The sequence below is a fragment of the Oreochromis aureus genome, linkage group 7, assembly GCF_013358895.1.
Source record: "Oreochromis aureus strain Israel breed Guangdong linkage group 7, ZZ_aureus, whole genome shotgun sequence".
Classification (NCBI taxonomy): Eukaryota; Metazoa; Chordata; class Actinopteri; order Cichliformes; family Cichlidae; genus Oreochromis; species Oreochromis aureus.
In genome coordinates this window covers 62,880,494-62,900,268 of record NC_052948.1, presented here as the reverse complement: position 1 = coordinate 62,900,268, position 19,775 = coordinate 62,880,494, and the positions used below count along the sequence as shown (strand labels likewise).

Sequence of the window (19,775 nt, the reverse complement as noted above, 5' to 3'; positions counted from 1 at the left end):
CACGAACATAGAAACCAGGAACAAGGAGACATGACTGAAAGGGGAGATCAAGAGAACATGGAGCACAGACAGAACACAAAACCAAGAGACAACAGGTACTAAAATAATAATGAAAGCGAAGACTAGAAGTAACTTACAACACAAAACACTGTGTTACCGATCCAGGACCATTTTTTTTGTGTCTTTGAGGGTGTCTTGCATCCTTTGCAGTTACTTTAATTCTTTTTATTTATTTAGTTATTGAGTCGATTTCATTTTGACTTTTTCTTGGTTAGTTTCTGTTTCTCATTTTGGTTTTATGTCTCATTTGATTGTTTTTTGTTGGTTTCTAGTTAGTGCAAGCCCTGCTGTCAGTATTTGGTTTGTCTTCTGACTGACTTTCATTGAAGAAACCTTTGCCCAGTAAGACCTTCAGTAATTCAGCTCAAGTGTCAGTCAGCATTACTCAACTTTCCTATAAAACCAATATTTTATTTTAGTGTCCTTTTAAAGTCCTCTGACAGTTTACTGGGTGTGGGTAGGACTAATTACATGATAATAAACTATATTCCTTTGCTCTAGACACGTAAGAATTAGTCACGTAATGTAATAGTCAAGACTGCTGATGCGAAGGTTAAGCCGTTGCCTTCTCATATATGATGGCATTGTAAATTGTAAATAAGTGGCAAAATGTATTTATTTATTTTTATAGGAAAGTGATCAATCAGCAAATCAAGTACATAAACGACCTGTGCTTTCAGAATTCATTTCAAGTTCATCAACAAAGCGTTATCTTGTTTCAACAACATCTATTTTTTTTCTTTAAAATTTGGATTTTTTTGTTAGAAATCACTGAAAGACACTCAGTTAATCCAGTCTAAAACCAAGAAAAAGGAGTTCAAGCTGTAAATAACTCTGGATGTTTGTCGCTGTAAAACTTGGAAGCAGTACGAAGAATATTCATGCTTGCAGTCATCAGTTTTCAGGCACCAGTTTGGCTGCTGCTTCCAACTCTTGGAGCTTCTGAGGCAGGGTGACAGTAGCGAAGTGGACCCTATCCTTCCTCAATTTCTGTTTCACGGTCTGAGTCGGGCCCAGCTCCATGTACTCCTGCTTCTGCCTGTCGTACGGAGGCCAGCTGACCAGCCCAGGTCCATTGGGAGAGCTGGGGATGTATATCCACAGAAGATCATTAGTATATGTTCCCTGCTCTTTCATTCTGCAGAAATATCCTCTGTTTACCTTTACATGTGCATAATGTGCAAACAGGTTGTCAGTAACAACAAGCAGATCTGTTGGGGCCAGACTGTTTAATTCAGTCAAGAGTTATCTTTTCTGTTTCTTCTATACCGTACATCATCAGTCCTGTAGCAGTTGCTACCAGTTGATAGTTAACATGTCATGAAGGAAGTCAGCAGTACAGGGTCGGTAGTTTTGCAGTTTGCAGCCGTTTTTACTCACCCAGATCGGACAAAATTAGCCCAGTATGACATCATCGTCCTGCAAAATCTCTCATCCTCTTTGGTGATGTTGCCTGAAGATGGGACAGTGGAAAGTCAGTCACAAAGCCGCCCTCTGACTTACAGTCTCGTAAGGTTAAAGCTGATGTATTCTGCCCATTTTCAGCTAGAAATTTTTATTCTTGGACTCTGATAATCTGGATCCTCAATCTGAAACAAGCTGGTCTAACTCTTCCCCCTTTGATTGACATAAACAGAGAGTTGAAACCGCATGTGGGTGGAGCTTCTGTGTTCTCTTCTGTGGGAATGCTATATTATTATAGTCATGAAGGTCTGACAGAAAGCAGAATAGGTCCCTTTTAAACATTTTGTAGCCATTTGGTAGCCACAATTTTCACTCATCGGTGATATCACTATAAAAATTTATATTAGGGAATTTATTACACACACTTACCTAAGATTTTTATATTTCCATTCCAGAAACATCCACCAAACATCAAGCCGACATCATCTGCGTGATCTGCTTTCACAAAGCTGGGCCTGTTCTGTTTGTATATCTCAGCCTGGTATACAAACTCATACATGTAAACTGGAACACCCACGTCTGAACAGCCAAGGAGACAAAGATGAGAGGTGCATGGTTAGGCTGGGCTTAAACATAAGTGAACTTTTCCCCTCACTATGTTAGTCATTGTTCACTACTGGATTAAAGCTTTGAGGGGCTTCTTTCTTTGCATCAGTTACAGTTGGATTACAGGAGCAAAGACTAAGCTGATAAGTAGGTGCACTGATAACCACAGAAATGAAAGAGAAGCTAGCTGCATTGTGAATTGATTTTAACAAGATGAAAGTGTTTATTTCAACCAAAATCACAAGCTTTAACCAACCAGCCACTGAACTGGTCTCTAAGCTCCTGTGCCTCTCTTTTCTATTCCCTGGTCTGTTTCAGCAGAGAGACTGTTATTTCCTGCTGTCACCATGTCCTGCTCATAGGAGATCGTCTGATTCCTGGGAGTCTCTCCCTAATATTATAGCATCTTCACCTTCTAATATTACGTCAAAGCCATAGCTGCAGTGATGCAGATGCTGTACCAGTCCATCGTGGTGAAGAGAGAGCTGAGCGTAAAAGCAAAGCGGTCAATTTACCGGTCAATCTACGTCCCTACACTCAGGTTGTGAAACCAAGTGGTAGAAACTATCCTTCTGTGAAGCGTGGCTGGCCTCTCCCTTTGAGATAGGACGAGGCGTTCAGTCGAGAGCAGCTCAGAGTAGCCGAAAGGGGCCAGTTGAGCTGGTTCGGGCATCTGACAAGGATGCTTCCCAGGTGCCTCCTGGGTGAGGTGTTATGGGCATGTTCCACCAGGAACAACCTCGGGGCAGACCAAGGATATGCTGAAGAGATTACACCTCTCGGCTGGCCTGGAAACACCTCGGTGTTCCCCGGATAAGCTGGAGGAAGTGTGCTTTTCTGTTTAGATTACTGCCCCTGCGACCTGGCCCCAGATTAGTGGAAGAAAATCGATGTATGGAAGCAAGGCCAGGATAGTAGTTTTTTGTTTTGTTTTTTTGCGAAATTCTTCTTCGGATTTCTGTTCAGGATTTGCCGAGTCCCGTTTCATATAATGTCTCTGATACAGAGCCCCGAGACTGAATGACTGAATGACTGTGTTTCATTTCTGGCACTTATATGTGTGGTTTTGGGATTCCTTGGAAATCCGCCTGCTTTAATGTTTAAATATAAAGGCATGCTGGATCAGTTAGCTCATTCTCTAACCTGAGTGGTACCCGGCCACTCGGACAACAGACAGTGTCATCAGCAGGTCTCCCATGATTTCAGTGAATCCGTCTCTGATCTCCTCTGGAGTTTTAGCATCTTGTAGGTATTCATCTACAATGAGGTTGTTTGCAAAGGAGGCCTGGAACAGAGAAACAGGTTTTAACTATTAGATCAGGCTGAGTTTTATTATAGCGCCCCCCGCAGGCAATTAAATAAGCAATAAAAAAAAATAGACTTCCTTCAACACTTTGAGTTCCTGTGAAATTTTCTCCTATTTGAAAATAATCAAATGTATTATTTTTAATTAACTTTATTGATTTTGTGAATTAACTAAGCAGCACCTAAAAGTATGATTTCTATTTTAACTCCTGTTATCATTTCAGTCCTAATTTTAACCTGAGCTCAAAAAAACTTCACCTCAACTTCAATCAAATCATTGAATCAATGCTGTTGTAAATATAAAGAAAAGCTGCCCAGCTGTCGCCGTGCTCACCCCTGGAGGATTAAACATGTTCACCACCGCCAGCACGGCCTCTCTGTTCATTCCATTCTCCCAGCCAGGAGCGGCGAAGCTCTGCGATCCACGGAAACAAAATTTAGATCAAGACTTTAAACAGGAAACGCAAATCAGGAGAGTGGAAACAGTCACAGATGCTGTGGTGTAGAGGTATCTGTGCGACCTGAGGTAAGATCCAGCCAAACTCATGGTTGGTGATTCCCATCAGCACCGGAACCTTCAGGACTTCGTGTTTCTGAAGAAGAGCCTCTCCCAAGTCAGTCAGAAACTCGCCGTCCACCACGGCCCCGAGGAAAATTTTCATCTGCACAGAAATGATAAATTCCAACAGAGGCCAAATGGATAAAGGAAGCTGGAGTTTGCCAGCCCAGAGCGTTTAAATGCACATTAAGGCCATCTAGTGGCCTTAATTAAGCATTATTCTTGCACTGGATATTAATCTATAATCCATAATCCAATCAGGTGTTTTCACACGATTGGCTCGAGCAACTTCAGACTCATTGTCTGTTTTTCTTTTCTTCACACTCAGTGAACTCGTCTACATCTGCTTGCACGTGTTAACACTGTCATTTACCTGCTTTGTTGCAGTTACTAATTCATCTTGACTTTTCCCCTTCATGCAGCGGATCAGTTCCTCTGTGCTGCTGTGGTTACATCCAGTATGGCTGGCAACAATCTGGGTATGTGAGGGAGATGAAGGACAATCACAAACAACACAATCTTATGCTGCATTCCCCTTTAGTGAAGTTAGTGTAGCTTTAAGCTGAGCAGTTTCACTGTTACCATCTCAGGATTTCTTTATTTATTTAACATGGACAACGTATCTATGCATGTCTGTTTAGATGGTGATGAAGACTTGATTAGCAGTGAAGTATTAACTGTTCATTCTTGGCCAGTTGATTCAGATTTAGATGCTACTTCAAAGGAGCTACAAAGCAGATATGCTGATCTGCTGATAAAGTACAGTCACTGTGAACTACTTCAAATTCTTCACATTTCAAACTTCAGCACCTGGGCTTGAGACAAAGGATGATTTGTAGTGTAGGTTCCAAGTGTTGCTACTCCACTTTGAAAGATTGCCCTCTGAAACAGTCCTTTTGCTTGTGGAGACAGAGTCTGTTTAAAAAGAGACAAACGGTATTCATGTAAAATATACACTCATGAAATACTCAAACACCGGAATTACTCAGTATTAACTCTGAGGTGCTCATATTTGAGCTTAAATGAATGTTTACCAGTATGGATGCACTGATTCCTCCAGCAGATTCTCCAGCCACTGTGACCGTCTGTGGATCGCCACCAAAGGCTTCAATATTTTCCTGCACCCATCTCAGGGTTGCCAGCTGATCCAAGAAACCCCAGTTGCCCTGAGCGTGTTCATCTCCAGTGCTTCAGAAGAAGAAGAGTTGACACAGTTTCTTTGGATTGCTTTAACTTCATAATATCCACCACATAACTTATGAACCAGTTGGAGTTATTATTGGCATTAGATTGTGAGTTAGCTCAACCTTTTGTTGGAAATATTTTATTTGGACCACCCAAACTGTTTAATTAATGTGATCAGGTGGATGTGAAAAGGTTAAGAGATTAAGGAAAAGTCTCACAAGGAAAACAAGTCCTTACCTCAGGAAGCCCAGAATGCCGAGTCGATACTGAATAATAACCATCACTATGTTTTCATAAACAGCTAGTGGAGCCCCATCATACTGTGAAGCTGCACCCATAGCCAGACCTCCTCCATGGATCCACACCATCACCTGAAACACAGCCGAAGAACCTGCACATCACAGCTGACCTCTGCACATAGGAAACACAAGACTGATGACGATTGGAGGAAAAGAAAAAAGTAACGGTGGCAGTTAAAGTGGGCAGCACGGTGGCACGGTGGTTAGCACTGTTGCCGCACAGCAAGAAGGTCCTGAGTTCAATTCGGATTCAGATTCAGATTCAGAAGACTTTATTTATCCCCGAGGGGCAATTGAGAGCCTGACCTTGCCGACCGTACATACAATACACAAACATCACATTGGGGAGACAGGTCAGGCTAGGTAGCTGGCCGGTCAGCCACACAAGCAGTGACCCGGAACTGAACAATGGAAAATACACAACATCGGGAAAGACAAGGAGAAAAAATAACTCCCCCCAGACTGAGCTCCAACAGGGAGATCAGTTTGAGAACAGAAAAAAAAACACCTCTGCACATAGCACATGAAAAACTCTTAATACACCAAAGAAACACATGACAAGCAACAGGGGTGGGTAAAGGGTGAGAGACAGCCAGTGTAGACAGTACATCCGGGCCTGCAGCCTATGTGCTGGTCTCCATGATTCACCGTCTGCATCGGGAGGGAATAAGCGTCGAAGGCGTTTGGAGGGGGAGGGGGGATGAGTGTGTGTGTGTGTGTGTGTGTGTGTGTGTCCAGAGTTCAGCTGAGACTGTGTCCTTCGCCCTGCCAGGCTAAGTAAACAGTCTTCCAGCCAACCCAGGTGGCCTTGCATAGAATGGGAAGAACAGTCTAAACACATTATCAGGGTGTTGTTGTTCAGCTCCAGCCTTGCAACCGCAGCTGGCGCCAAAGTGGAAGCCCCATGAAGTGATGGTGGTTTTTACTTTAGTGCAAACAACTCTTGTGAATTTCAAAGCTGTTCTAACAGTCCGACACTGGTCTCTCAATCTCCCGTTGGAGAGCCGTGAGCTTCTCCACGATGTTATCAATCTTGCGCTCAAAGAGCAGGTTCTGAGAACTCACGACCGCCGTGAGCTTCTCCAAGATGTAATCCAATTTTCGCTCAGAGGTCTTATTCTGAGTATTCACGGCAGCCTCAAGCTTCTCCAAGATCTTATCCGTGCTGCGCTCAATGAGCCCATTTTGAGAACTCACGACTCGTCCCATCGTTTCAATCACAGCGGGCAGCCTTGTGGGGTTTTGATCAGCCAATTCCGCTTTCTTTAATCTTCGATAAGCCAGGGCCAAGCCAGCTCCAATCAACACGACCCTCCAGTTATGCCACCCGTCCATTGTGTATCTGGCAGGGAAAGTACCTCCAGGACACTCAGGCTCACCCGAGCCCAGGCTTCTCGTTTAGAAGAGGGTGTCAATTGCATTCAGGGACCAGTTGATCAAATCCATAGTTCTTCTTTTAAGTTTTAGAGAACAGACTGTGAGACAGTGTTTCAGGGAAATAGTAAAAAAATAGACGAGACTAGACAAGGACACAAGAAACTAAGCAGGGAAGGGAGAGGAGAAAAGTGCGACCGCCTTTGCCAAGAGCCAGAAGATTCCGCCAGGGTCTTTCTGTGTGGAGTTTGCATGTTCTCCCCGTGTTCGCGTGGGTTCCCTCCGAGTACTCTGGCTTCCTCCCACTGTCCAAAGACATGCAGCTTGTGGGGATAGGTTAATTGATTAGTCTAAATTGCCCATAGGTATGAATGTGGGAGTGAATGTGAGCACGAATGGTTGTCTGTCTCTCTGTGTTAGTCCTGGGACAGACTGGCGACCTGTCCAGGGTGTACCCTGCCTCTCGCCCTATGACAGCTGGGATAGGCTCCAGCACCCCCCGCGACCCTGAAAAGGACAAGCGGAAGCGAATGGATGGATGGTAGTTAAAGTAGTAGAAGCACATGCTCAGATGAAAAGCTGCTTATTCGTGTCCAAGTCATGGGGTCATCAGTCCAAGCAGAGATGTCCAGACTTCCTTCTCGACAGCCAACTCCCCCACTTCTTCAGCGGGAAGACGGAGGCTTTTCCAAGAAAGCCAAGAGACATAATATCTCTGGCATTCCCTGGGTCTGCACCAGGGTATCCTCCAAGTTCACAATCCCCTAAAAACCTCATCTAGGAGACGTAACCTAATCTGACTACTGAACCACCAGCCCTTTCTGCCTCGCTTATTAACAAAATCCAGAGGTACTTGGGAACCCTTCAGGTCTCCTTCACTCTGGGCAGCAACTTATTTTTTTAAACCAGAGTGGGCACTCCACCCTTTTTCAGATAGCAATCATGGCTCAGAGTTTAATCTCCACTTCACACTGGTGATCATCACTCACTGAAGCCAGCAGTACTGCATCATCAAAGCAGAGATGAGATCCTGAAACCACCAGTCGCGACACCCTCTGTCCCTCGGTTGTAACCAGACATTCTACCCAGAAAAGTTCGAAACAGACTCAGTGACAAAAGGCACCCCTGCTGCTGCTGGAGTCCAACACTCACTAGGAACAAGTCTGATATATGCCCGCCAATGCAAACCAAGCTCTCACTGTAATTCCACAGTTGACCCATAGCGATGGCCCTGATATGATCCTGAAACACACTCTGCAGGACTTTGTTCTACCTGAATCTGATATTCACTAACAAACAGACTCCTCTCCAGCACGCTGACACAGACATTACTACAGAGGCCATGTCAGTGGGGTTCAGGGGACTCGCACTAAGATGCGTCCATAAAGATCTGTATGTGATTGCTTAACCTTTACTGTTGCAACAACACATAAGCAAGGCATATTGGGAGATAGCAGGACTCTGAGCGAGATACCCCCTTAGTCTGGATTTAGATGCCTGAAAACAGTGCACAACATTTTGCTGTGCTTCCTGTACTGACCATGTTTTACTGAAATAATGTGTAGCCATGGAAAACAGTGAAAGAAAGGCTTTGTTAAAAGTGTTACCCAGTCAGGAGCAACATGAACCCCATATATTAAGAAGGCGTCGCTTGGACGATGCAACAGGAAGTTTAAGACACCAACACTTGCTATATTTTGTCTGGGGTGAGCTTTGTGTTGCTTTGTTGTCATTTTGCTTCCTTTGCAGTTATTTTTTAATTATTTGCTGTTATCTTTGGACATGAAACAAGAAACCATCTGAAACTGTCTGTGAGGCTTTGGTTAAACTCGTAAATATTTGTTGACACCAAACTCATCCGGTGGTGACATCAGTGTTATATTATACTATATAAAGTATTAGACTATGATACTCTGTATCCCTGTAGCCTGCCACTTTTACTCACTGGCAGCTTGTCCCCCTTAGTTGCTTCAGCTGGAGTATAAACATTTAGATACAGACAGTCCTCTGAAATCACTGGTGGGATGAATTCGAGTGACATGGCTTTTGAAACATTCACAACTAGTTCAGGATCCTGGATACACCTGAAAAGGAGACAGATGAGGAAGAGTGTGTGATTCAGAATGAGAGTGCTGTTAAAATGTTCTGCTCTTTGGTGACTTACATAGATGGCTGTTGTGTGCCATCTCTCACATCTTCCCAGGGTTCCTCGGGCCGCGGAGCAGAGAAGCGGAGGTCTCCCACGGGCGGCTGTGCGAAGGGTATTCCCAGGTAGCACTTTGCCCTCCTCTCCGTGCCTTTCACACTAACATATTCTCCTCTGATTCGACCATTTTTCATAGATACCACGAGGTCACTTCTCCCTGCTGAAGAAAGAAGTGTGCCGTTAATGGGCGGGGCATTTAAGTCTTAAGAAGTCTTTTAACTTTTTGCTGATCATGTTTGAAAACAGCTTGTAGTTTCTCTGTTTGTAAAAGTTCAAGGAGTCACAAGCAGATCTATGTCTGCAGGTCACATGACTGAAATGTATCATTATTAATTCAGTTCAATGCAGTTTTATTTATACATCGCCAAAACACAACAGCAGTCACCCTAAGGTGCTTTATATTGTAAGACTCTACAATAACACAGAGAAAACCCCAACATGACCATCTATGAGCAAACACATGTCAACAGTGGAAAGGAAAAACTCCATTTTAACAGGAAGAAACCTTCAACAGAAATCGGCTCAAGAAAAGACCTTTACCCTCAGAAATATTAAGTAATAATTTTAAGTAAAATGCAACTAAGGTAAATAAAATCAATTATTTATTTGTGTATTAACTTCCTTAATAATTAATTATTAAGGAAAATATGCTTGGTATAAACTGAATGTATGCCAAAGTACATTTTATTTTATTAAAATTAACTTTTTACATTGCACTTACATAACACACTGAGATGGAAAATTTAAGTAATCAAATTACTTAAAGTCAGCATTTTGGATACTGTGTAAAATACAAATAAAAGCAGAATGCAATGATATACAAATCTCACACTCATATTTAGTTCACAAGAGAAAACAGATAAATATGTCAAATGTTTAAAGCGAGGGCAGCAACGCTTTGTAAGCTTGACTAAAAAGTGTGACGTAGTCCTGTGTGGAAGGCAGAGGCCAGACCCAAACGCAGGACTCGGAAACAAAACGAGTAAACTAAAGAAGGCGGCGTTATTAGCTGTAACAGGATACTCTTAAACTCAAAGATACAAGGATACGAAAACTCAAGTCAAGGAGAAAACTAGAAGATACCTAAGAGTAAAAGAGGGAAACAGATCAAACGGGAACAGCGTGACAAGGAACAAAGGGAAACTGAGGACTTAAACACACACACAGGATAACAAGAGGCTGAACCACAAGTGGGAGCACAAAAGGACCGGGCAAGAAACAGACATGGAGACGAACACAGAGAAATAAACAAAGGAACATGAAGGGAGAACATAGGAACAGGACTACAACAGTGTCATGGTGCCACGGAGACAGCACAGGTATAAGACTAAGAGGGTTTAGAGCAACGTGCCATGCAGAAGGTCTTGCATATATTAGCAAGATAATCCTAAACCACTTTTTCATCCCCGTGGCTTCAGAGTAGTAGAGTCCAAACGCTGAACTGGCCTGCCTGCAGTCCTGACCTTTCACCACCTGAAAACATTATATGACTCAGGACTATTGAGCAGCTAGAATCTTCTATCAGACGAAAAGGGGACAAAATACCAGCTGCTCTCCTCAGTTCCCAGACATTTACAGACTGTTGAAAAAAGAGGGGATGTTGCATGTGTTGCATGAAACTCAAAATGACCTTCATGTTTAAAACTGCACATTTTCTCAAACAGTTTACATGTTTGTGTTCTGCTGCAAAATAGGTGCATTTTGTTTTTATTCACATTTCTCTGCACAGCCCAATTTTTGGGAATTAGGGTTTATACTTAAAAACAACTAGTGATAAATCATATGCAGTATGCTTTGTGCACTTTGTCACTACTCAAAGAGGGTTTGACCTCTGGCCCTTCCACATGCCACCCTGTCCTGGGCCTCCTGACTGTGGAGCAGCAGCTCACAGATGCCAAATATGTGAAGCTGTTCTTTGACTTTGTATTTGTGTCCAATCATTGCTTCTGTGTAGCTTAATTGGCTCAATCCAAGTGTTTTGTATCAGCTTTAAGGTACATAATCTGTGTAGCTTTAAAATGTTTAGCCTACCTTCAAGAAAACTCATCAGGTGGATTTCCCAGGCCCAGTGACAGATTTTTTTTCTTTGTAACAAATAGGAAGGTTTAACTAGTTAACAAAATGCTTTCCATTAGTGGGCCTTTACTGTGGATTTTTACTCTCTGATGGCCACTTACTGCCATCTGCTGTCTGAATATTTCATTTAACACTGAACTGTGTTAAGCATGCATGTAGTGAAGCTTGATGATTTAACATGGTTTTGGTTTTACTAGTCCAGTGCCTTTTCATGGAAACTGAACCCCAGATTATTTTCTCTGGGTGGTAGTAAACGTTTGGGATAACTGATAGTGTAGTGGTAAGACTGCACACCTTTGGAGTGGGAGTCACAAGTTCGATTCCCACCCGGTATCCAGTAAGGGTCCTGGCTAGACCCCTCATGCTAAAACCGAGCCCTGGAATGGCGCGGCTATGTCTGCAGCCTGTTCGCAGCTCGGACAGAAGAATTTCACTACATGTTGTACTCTGTATAATTGTGTATGTGACAAATAAAGGTTGTTTGTTTGTTTGTTTTGGTTTGGGAATGCATTAAGAAATATGCACACAAAAATAGCCACATAAGCATGCCTGTGTGTGTATGTGTGGTCTTCTTCCTGCACAGAGATTGAAGCAGACACCATTCACTGTCATGGAAACACTGGAAACAACTTTCAGCCACAATAGCTTAACTCATCCAAAAAACCCCTCAAACCTGGCACTGAAATCCTCCCCAATACACCTGCCAACTTTCAAGGGATATTTCAAGGGGTATACATGGAACAAACATCAAAAACAAAGACAAACTGTTTCCCTTGGTCAAATATCAGTATGATAATACTTTATCTGACACAATTCCTTCTTCTTTTCTGCTCTGCTAACATACTATAACATTCTGTGGTGAACCCATGAATCAGCCATCTGTCTGCAGACATTACCATGTGCCTCCCAGATAAGAGTTCAAATGAAGCGTTGTCTCACCTGGTGTTGCCTGTGCTACCACAATCAGCACAGGAAGAACATAAACAATGAACAGCGCTGTTCTCATCCTGGCCAGGCTCAAAGAAAAGACGGACTGAATTACAGTAGTCTCAGAGAAATAGCCTTCTACTCCCCCCTCCCCTATCCTGCCCTCCTCTAGCACCTCCCATACACTCACAAACACACACAGGCATTCAAAAAATAAAGCGAGTACACAGACTTTTAACCTCTTTCACACACACTCAATACGCGATAGCCACGGCTCAGCATAAATATTGGAGTCTTCTATTGATTTAAACCTCACGCAGGACTCTGACCGCAGAGTCAAAAATGAGAAAATCCTGCTCTTTGACCCCCCCTCTTAGTGCTGCACATTACTGGTATACTCCTACCAGTATGGTAAATATGCACTGTTCTCTATTTCTTGGAAAACAGACTGCTGTCAGACTGAGAGGAGGTACATGAGATGAAATTCAGTACAACAAACAAACTCAAATAACTGTGAAATGAACTGTGCACATTCTGCCGTGGCCCTTCTGTAAATGATCGCAGTGAACGCAATAAAAAGGTAAAAAAAATCCTTGGAGCAAAGCTGCTGTGGGTTCTGTGTCGCTTGTGTTCCTCGTGTTCTTGTAAAAGTCACTAAAAGGTGATCCATAATATTTTCACAGCTGAGGGCTTTCTGTCACATTATGTGCTTCACTAAGCAAACAAGTGTTGGTTGAGTGTGTGTACAGACCTTCTCTGTAGAAAGGCCATGTGGAGTCCCCATCAAACACAACGTAACTGAGAGAAAATACAGTAAAGTTATGTCACTGTTGTCAAATACTGTGTACAGATTTAACGTATTTAAAGCATTATTGAGGTAGGATTTCTTGACACCAACTATATTTACCAGTGTGAGGAAGGTTCAGTCTGCTATGATGGCTAAAACAGAAGAGTTGAAATCAAAGTCAAATGCTCCTATGGTCTTGTTCTGAAAGTATATTAAAGTATTTAGTGAATTACATCCAAAACACATCAAATTCAGCACTCTGCATGCTCAGTTCCCAAGGACTAGATCTACCAAGTTTGGAGTGGATTGGATAAATGGTTTTGAGGATAGGAAAAGAACAGTCAGACAGGAAGACGTGAGAGAATAAATGATCTAAATATACAAAATTCAGTCTACTGGAGTACAAAGTACAATATTTGCCTCTCAGATATTACAGACTGCAATTATGAAGGAGTTTAACTGCAAAAATATTTGAGTACTTTAAGTATTTAAGGTTGGGTTTGAGTCTTTCCCAGATGACATTTGGCAAGAGACAGGAAGTCACTCTGGGCTGACTTGCAGAACTAACACACCTAGAGCCAATTTAGAATCAGCAGTTCCTCTAACATTCATGTCTTTGAACTGCGGGAGGAAGCCCGAGCACGTGCAGACAAGAAACCCCACGCCGAAAGGTCCCCACCGAGTTCCAACCTTCGTGCTGTGAGGCTCCCCATGCTTCAACTGAATACTCTGGTAAATCTCTGGTCTGTTGAAGTGTATGTAGTACATTTAGAATTGGCATACTGACAGCCCAGCGGTGTTGGTGGATATCACTGTGCTCAGTTCATTTGACAACTTTCAACTTTAGAACGGGTTAGATCCCAAACTCCTCTACATGCCACATGGCATTTGGCCCTTGTTGAGTCCCCATGTTTAACAGTTCAGGAGTTAAGATTGTTTTCTCTCATGTTAAGTAAAAAAAAATGCAAAGAGACAAATAAATGCCACACTGACAGGATCGCATGGATGTGGATCTAAAGTCCCTAAACTATAAATGTTTCCTGGGAAGCTACCCAGCCAGCTGTTGGTCTTCTAAATCCACGGTTTTTGATAAAACATTAGAAATTTTTGTCCAAGAGATAATACGATAACTGCACATTGTTGAGCCAATCAATTTGTCAACCAATCATCCACTCTACCACATTTCAAACGTGTTCTTTTGAGTTAAGGTACACTGTGGTTGCACAGCTCTGATTTTTTTCTCTGATTAGGCAATCCTCTCCTATCTGCAACAAGCATCTGCTTTATTTTCTTGATGAAACCATTTTGTAATGTGGCTGATTGTATATGTGGCCATAATAGGAAGCACATTGCTCATAGATTGTAATTAAAAATCGTATCTAGTGTGTTCACTTTTGTATAATATAACTTTACACACAATGTCTTCAAGGAGGTGGGACAGGTGGAGGTCCTGGTTTGTGTCTCCAGTTTACTCACTGGTCTGTTTAGTTTTTATGTGTTTTTACTTTCGGTTTCACGTCACTATTTTTGGTTAGGGTGAAACTCCTTCCTTTGGAACAATAAAATCCAGCAATTAAAAACTAAATGTGTTGATGGATACTTATCTCACCGATGACATACCCCATTAGGTCGCACAGCTCCACCCAAGGACACCTGGTACTTTAACTTTGTTTCACTCCCTGGGAATGAAAATAGGCCAATTACCAGACCTGCTGCCCAAACACCTCAGATGTTGACAGTATGGTGAAAAAGCAGAACATGCCTTTGAGCAATAAAACAAATGAAGTATGTGAGCATGACAAAAATAAAGACAGCAAGAGACTGGCTGATGTTACAAACAGAATTTAGAAGTTACAAGGTTTGTCTGAGTAAACAGTGAGCAGCGTGTCAGTGCAGTCTTCCACCCCAAAGTTCAAGTTAGGCAACAGTGTGTTTACCTTTTTACAATCAGCAGAAAAACAGTGTTTCAAGAGGCCAAGCAAACACACCAAGTTCTGATAACTTGTGCTGGGAGCATGAAGGACTTGTAGAAAATCAACCTCATCCTGCTTTCCTGCAACAAGCTGCAGAATAATGACAAGACAAGGAAATATTGCACAGTTGATGGCAGCAAGTATGACACAAGTCCTGGAAATGCATCATGCCGGCTGTCTTTAATTAATGCTTCCAGTTATGTGTGCATCTCCTGCAGCAGCACTGTAGGTCAGTTTAAGTCAGCCTCCTCAGAAGGTTCACAGAACCCGAGCTTACACTCTGAGTATGACAATGACTATAACACAGTTGTTTACAGACACTGAGCCACGCATTAATACTACCTTAAACCCTGCTTGTGATCAAAATGAGGCAACAAACTGTATCACATGCAGGTTTAGGGTTATGGTAGAACTGATCCATTCTTCATTTCTATAGAAGCAGTAAGGCTGAACTTTGTTTTTCAAAGGACTCCTGAGAAAACCTTTTTTTCACATGCCTGTGTGGTTACAGGCTTTTATCTGCCTGTGTGCAAATGGCCACAGTGAAGTGCCACCTACTTAGCTGATGGGCTACTTTACACTAGTGAAAAAAAACCAATAACACATTTATCAGAAAACTGCAACAAGCTGGCAGCTAGCAGTTATTTTTAGCCACTTGTGAAAGTAACAACAAAACCTTTGGAGTGAGTGATAGAGTGCAAAACCTGACTCCTGCAAAACAGTTGGACAGAAGTTCTCACTGGAGACTCAAACAGAGGTACATCCAAATGCCTTGTGTGAACTCACATACTGTACTGAGAGCCGTCCATTTGTTATCACACCACAACATCCACATGTTGTTGTCAGGTGCGCTAACAGGAAACAGAATAATAGACTGAATAGAAGCCAAGAGACCAATGTGGGGCACATAAATAAATTAGACTTTATCTAAGGGGGACCATAACTTAAAAAGTGATAAGAGCCAAAAAACTAGCCACTACTTTGCTGTGTTGCTGCTTTAAAAATGATTGCAAAATCAAACCACTCCTGCAGTTTATAAGGAGGGAAAAAATGGATGATGGAAAAAATAAACACCCAAAATGTGTAAAAGTTGCCAGCTGACCTCAGTTGAAATAAAGAGTTAATGTCTTGGTCCAAATAAACAGTCTGGAATTTGGATTAATGGCTGAAATTACCCATAATCCACACAAATCTCCAAAGTATCAGTGCTGGACAGAAAACTGACAAACTCAGAGTGTAAACTGTGAAACAATTCACTGATATAAAGCTGTTGTTATGCAATTCAACACCATCAAATTAAAGAAACCTGAGAAACTCTGTGAAAAAATGGCCTGAATATATGTAAGCCTCTTTAGCATGTTTCCCACAGTACCTGAGGGACTGTGGCAGCTGTGGCAGCAAGACATAAGTAGCGTCTCAAAAAAACCTCAATATTCAAGTGTCTGAATCTTTAGTCTAACCAAAAACCACAACAATGACGCAAAGAGTGGCCTGTGCACTAAATCTGGCCCTCCACCAGCAAAATGTTAAATGTAGCCCTTTGCATTTAAATGTTTGAACTGTTTTCTTCCAAATCTTCTACAGAAGCAGCAAAGTAAATGCAGTGTTACAGCTCGCCTGCTTCTAGAAAGTTACCATATCGACTCTTCATTTTCTATAAGTCTACTTCGTTTTATTTTCAGGTCATTTTTGGAGCTACAGATTGTACATTGCATTGTTGTACAACACACCATGAAGAGACTGGAGCAAACATGTCGTGTATTTATCCAGAAGACTATAAGTCTGTGTTCAGTAACATAGTGTTATATAACAGAGTTATATTGAAGCAGAGTGAGTGTTATTTGTTGTATGGCAAAAACAAAGGCATTGTCTTGATTGAGACATAATCAGATGATCCCCACCTGATGATCTAATAAACGGCTCAATGTGGATCAATATTTTGCTGTGTTGCTGCTTTAAAAATGATTGTAAAATCAATGAGAACACACAGGAAACCAGCACTGTGGTGATGTGATGTCATCCTTTAAAACCAATAACAAAACTTAGCAGATGCAACGTAAACTATGTGTATCTGAGAAAGTGACTTCTGGTTGGTTCCACAAATGATTTTGAAATAGTAAAAAATCAAAGAATAGTGTGTCTGTGGCTTTTGAGAGTCAGAGGTGTGAGGCCGTTGCTGATAGGTCTTAGATGAATTAAAGTTTTAATCTGTAGTTTTTCATTTTAGATGTGAAGATAGATGTAGCCAACGTCATGTCCCTTACATGTTTCTGAATTTACCTCATGCCATGTTTTGATTTTGGCAACATAATTTTCATATCTAGACAAGAAAGTGGAGTGTTGTCTGTGAAGGTTCTGAGTCATCCAGGTCATCGTAGTCTAAGGAGCTTGGAAAGAAAAGCATCTGGACTTAATTAAGTGTCTTTAAGATGTTTCACCTCTAATCCGAGAAGCTTCTTCAGTTCTAAGAGCAACTGGTGGAGAGTTCCAAGCTTGGCATTCCAGGCACAAGCATAAAGTGTAGGGACACAAATATGTGGTAACATAGCTCGAAGAAACAGTCCTATAAATGTTAGAATTTTTATCACCAAACCTGAAACTATTGATGGGCGATATCACCCAGAGAGCCAATTATTGTCAGATAAATCAATTAAAAATACTCCAAAAATAAACCTACAGCACAAACACGGTGACGAGATCCAGTTCTGTGAGTGCAATTAGTGGATATAAGGCCTAACAGACGGCCAACAGCCAGTATCCAAAAAACTTTTACACTATTTTTATGAAGGTGAAACTATCTATACAAATAGAAGCTATTTTTTTTAATTTATTTATTTAATTTCAGGTTGTAAATGTGTTTTAAAGCATATTCTCTTGGCCTTTTTAACTTGGGAGTCTATCAGGATGGAGTCACTTTTGAATCAAGGGGACATTGAGACATGCAGGACAGAGGAGACATGGAGACACCTAGCAGAAAAATGAGCCTTGGGCTGATGCAGCTATGCTCACAGTCATCTTGATTGGCATCACTGAAAAATGTTGCTTGGCCTCCTCTCTCCTCAAATCCTCTCCTTTCTCCTCTGCTCCTTCTCTGGTGGGGGGGGGGACTTGGACTCTAACAGAAGAGCCAAGTAAAGGAATCAAGGACTGATAAAGGAAAGAAGGGCGCGCAGCTCACTTGCGAGGAATCAGTGGTTATTCGAAAAGTGCCCACAAGGTGGCGCCAGTGAATTTCGCTGGGAAGAAGCTAATCTCGATCCTCTTCCATCTTCTTGCTGAGGGCAGCATGCATTTTTGGAGAAGCACGTGTGTAACCTAGAGGTTGCTGGCTGAAATCCCTGGATAGAATAACACTCGATAACTGTGCCTTTGAACACTGCTGCTGTTCAAAGGCAAAGGAGGCTTCAGTTATGCAATCTTGGGGTTATTATTTTTCAAAAGTGATGACGCTTTACCGACCTAAAACAATTGTTAGATTTTAAGTTATTAAAAAAAGCTAAATATCTAAAAAGACAGAAAATTAAAATGAAAGAAGAGTGCAGACACTCTGCATTTCTCTTCATTTTTCCGTCTGCTCTTCAAACTGTAGTGTTAATGTTATTAATATTCATTTTCCATGTGTCATGAAAGCCTCATTATGTCACAGCCTAACACTGCTGTTACACTTTTGTAGGTATTCTTATAAGGTAAACATTTCAACGTGAGTCATTCATGCAGGAAACCGAAGCAGCCTGTCGTCAGTCCAAAAGGAAATCCTGGCTAATCTCATGTCTGTATCACATTTAAACAAGAAACAAAGTGCACGACAATGAAAGCAATGCCACACAGAAGACTATATACACACAGGTGACAAAAAAGAAAAGAAATTTGAATAATTTACCCACAGCTTATAAACACATTGGTTAAGAAAACGGGGGGAGTGCTGGAGAGTATCCCAGCAGTCGTAAGGTGAGAGGTGGGATCCACCCTAGACAGGTCAGTCAGCTGCAGGGCAGGGGCACATTTATCTTTTGAATAAAGTCAACTTTTTAAATACATTTTCTATAATTTGACTTCCTTCATTTGTGATCAATCAATGAGCAGTCTACAAAATCATTTAAATAAAAACCAAAGCTCATTAAATAGAAACAAAACAAAAAAAAAAATACAGCCAATAATTGTTAATTATTTTAGCACGCTTTTCTTTAAGTTAATTTATTCAAATTGTATTACTTTAATCTGTTTCTACTTATTTGGGCAATTTCATTTATCATTTATTCCGTTTTATTGAATGAATGTGTAGTATTAATTTCTACGTTTGCTTAAAGATTTTACATTTTTCCATAATTTTTCATATGGAAAACAACAGATGCTTGTTTGTTTTGCTGCTGTTTGTCCCCTGTATATGAAAATTAACTCTCTGCACCACACTATGAAAGTTTAGGCAGTCTAAAATTGATACCAAACTACTCATAAACATTAGACACCACGATCTGTCAGTCACCAGTGTTTGGCTCCCATGGTAGATTACAGATGTCGATGCAAAAACTAGGGGAAAAAACAACACCTGCTAAATGAATAAGTAAACAAAAACAGCACAGCCCTTATTTATAGCCGTAGGATGGATGCAGAGCACGGGAAATATCTGTTATGCGTGTACATCAGCATTACACTCCACTGTGCTGCTGAAAGAAGCGAAAAGAACCACAAAACAGCACGAAAAACAGTTAAGAAACTAAATTTTAAAGACTTGTTTTAAACGACACAGTGATCACGGTTAGGATTGTTTTAATTATCCATGTATAATTACAATATAAAGTAATATTATATCATTAATTAATTAGAGTTGAGGATTTATATACTCTGCTGATATTTGTATTGTGAAGTCGATCACGCGGTGGAAATATGAGGCATACTTTCTGTTTTATTGCGCTTTACACCGGGGTAGACGTGAGCCAATCGGGAGCGAGTGCGGCGCCCTACGTCAGACGCAAGGGGCGTGTCGGAGGCGCGTCGGCTCCGGTGTAGTAGCGGA

At 41.6% G+C, this 19,775-nt stretch overlaps 1 protein-coding gene across 1 annotated transcript; it reads right to left on the bottom strand.

The window, feature by feature from the left end:
* Positions 1-658: 658 nt before the first annotated feature.
* Positions 659-12,166, bottom strand: LOC116329016 (carboxylesterase 5A-like). Its single transcript, XM_031750920.2, has 13 exons — positions 12,014-12,166; positions 8,957-9,158; positions 8,738-8,876; positions 5,357-5,490; positions 4,969-5,122; positions 4,745-4,849; positions 4,308-4,409; positions 3,897-4,037; positions 3,710-3,790; positions 3,214-3,355; positions 1,894-2,043; positions 1,441-1,513; positions 659-1,144 (listed from the first exon to the last, which is right to left on the bottom strand). The coding sequence occupies exons 1-13, from the start codon at positions 12,078-12,080 to the stop codon at positions 955-957; spliced, it is 1,680 nt and encodes a 559-aa protein (XP_031606780.2). The 5' UTR covers positions 12,081-12,166; the 3' UTR covers positions 659-954.
* Between the last annotated feature and the right edge of the window lie 7,609 nt (positions 12,167-19,775).

Coding starts and splice junctions, on each gene's coding strand:
- LOC116329016 (XM_031750920.2), bottom strand. CDS start 12,080: ATGAGAACAGCGCTGTTCATTGTTTATGTTCTTCCTGTGCTGATTGTG. Junction 4,038..4,307: donor TAGTAACTGCAACAAAGCAG/GTAAATGACAGT, acceptor ATTTCTGTGCAG/ATGAAAATTTTCCTCGGGGC. Junction 1,514..1,893: donor TGGAAATATAAAAATCTTAG/GTAAGTGTGTGT, acceptor TCCCATCTTCAG/GCAACATCACCAAAGAGGAT.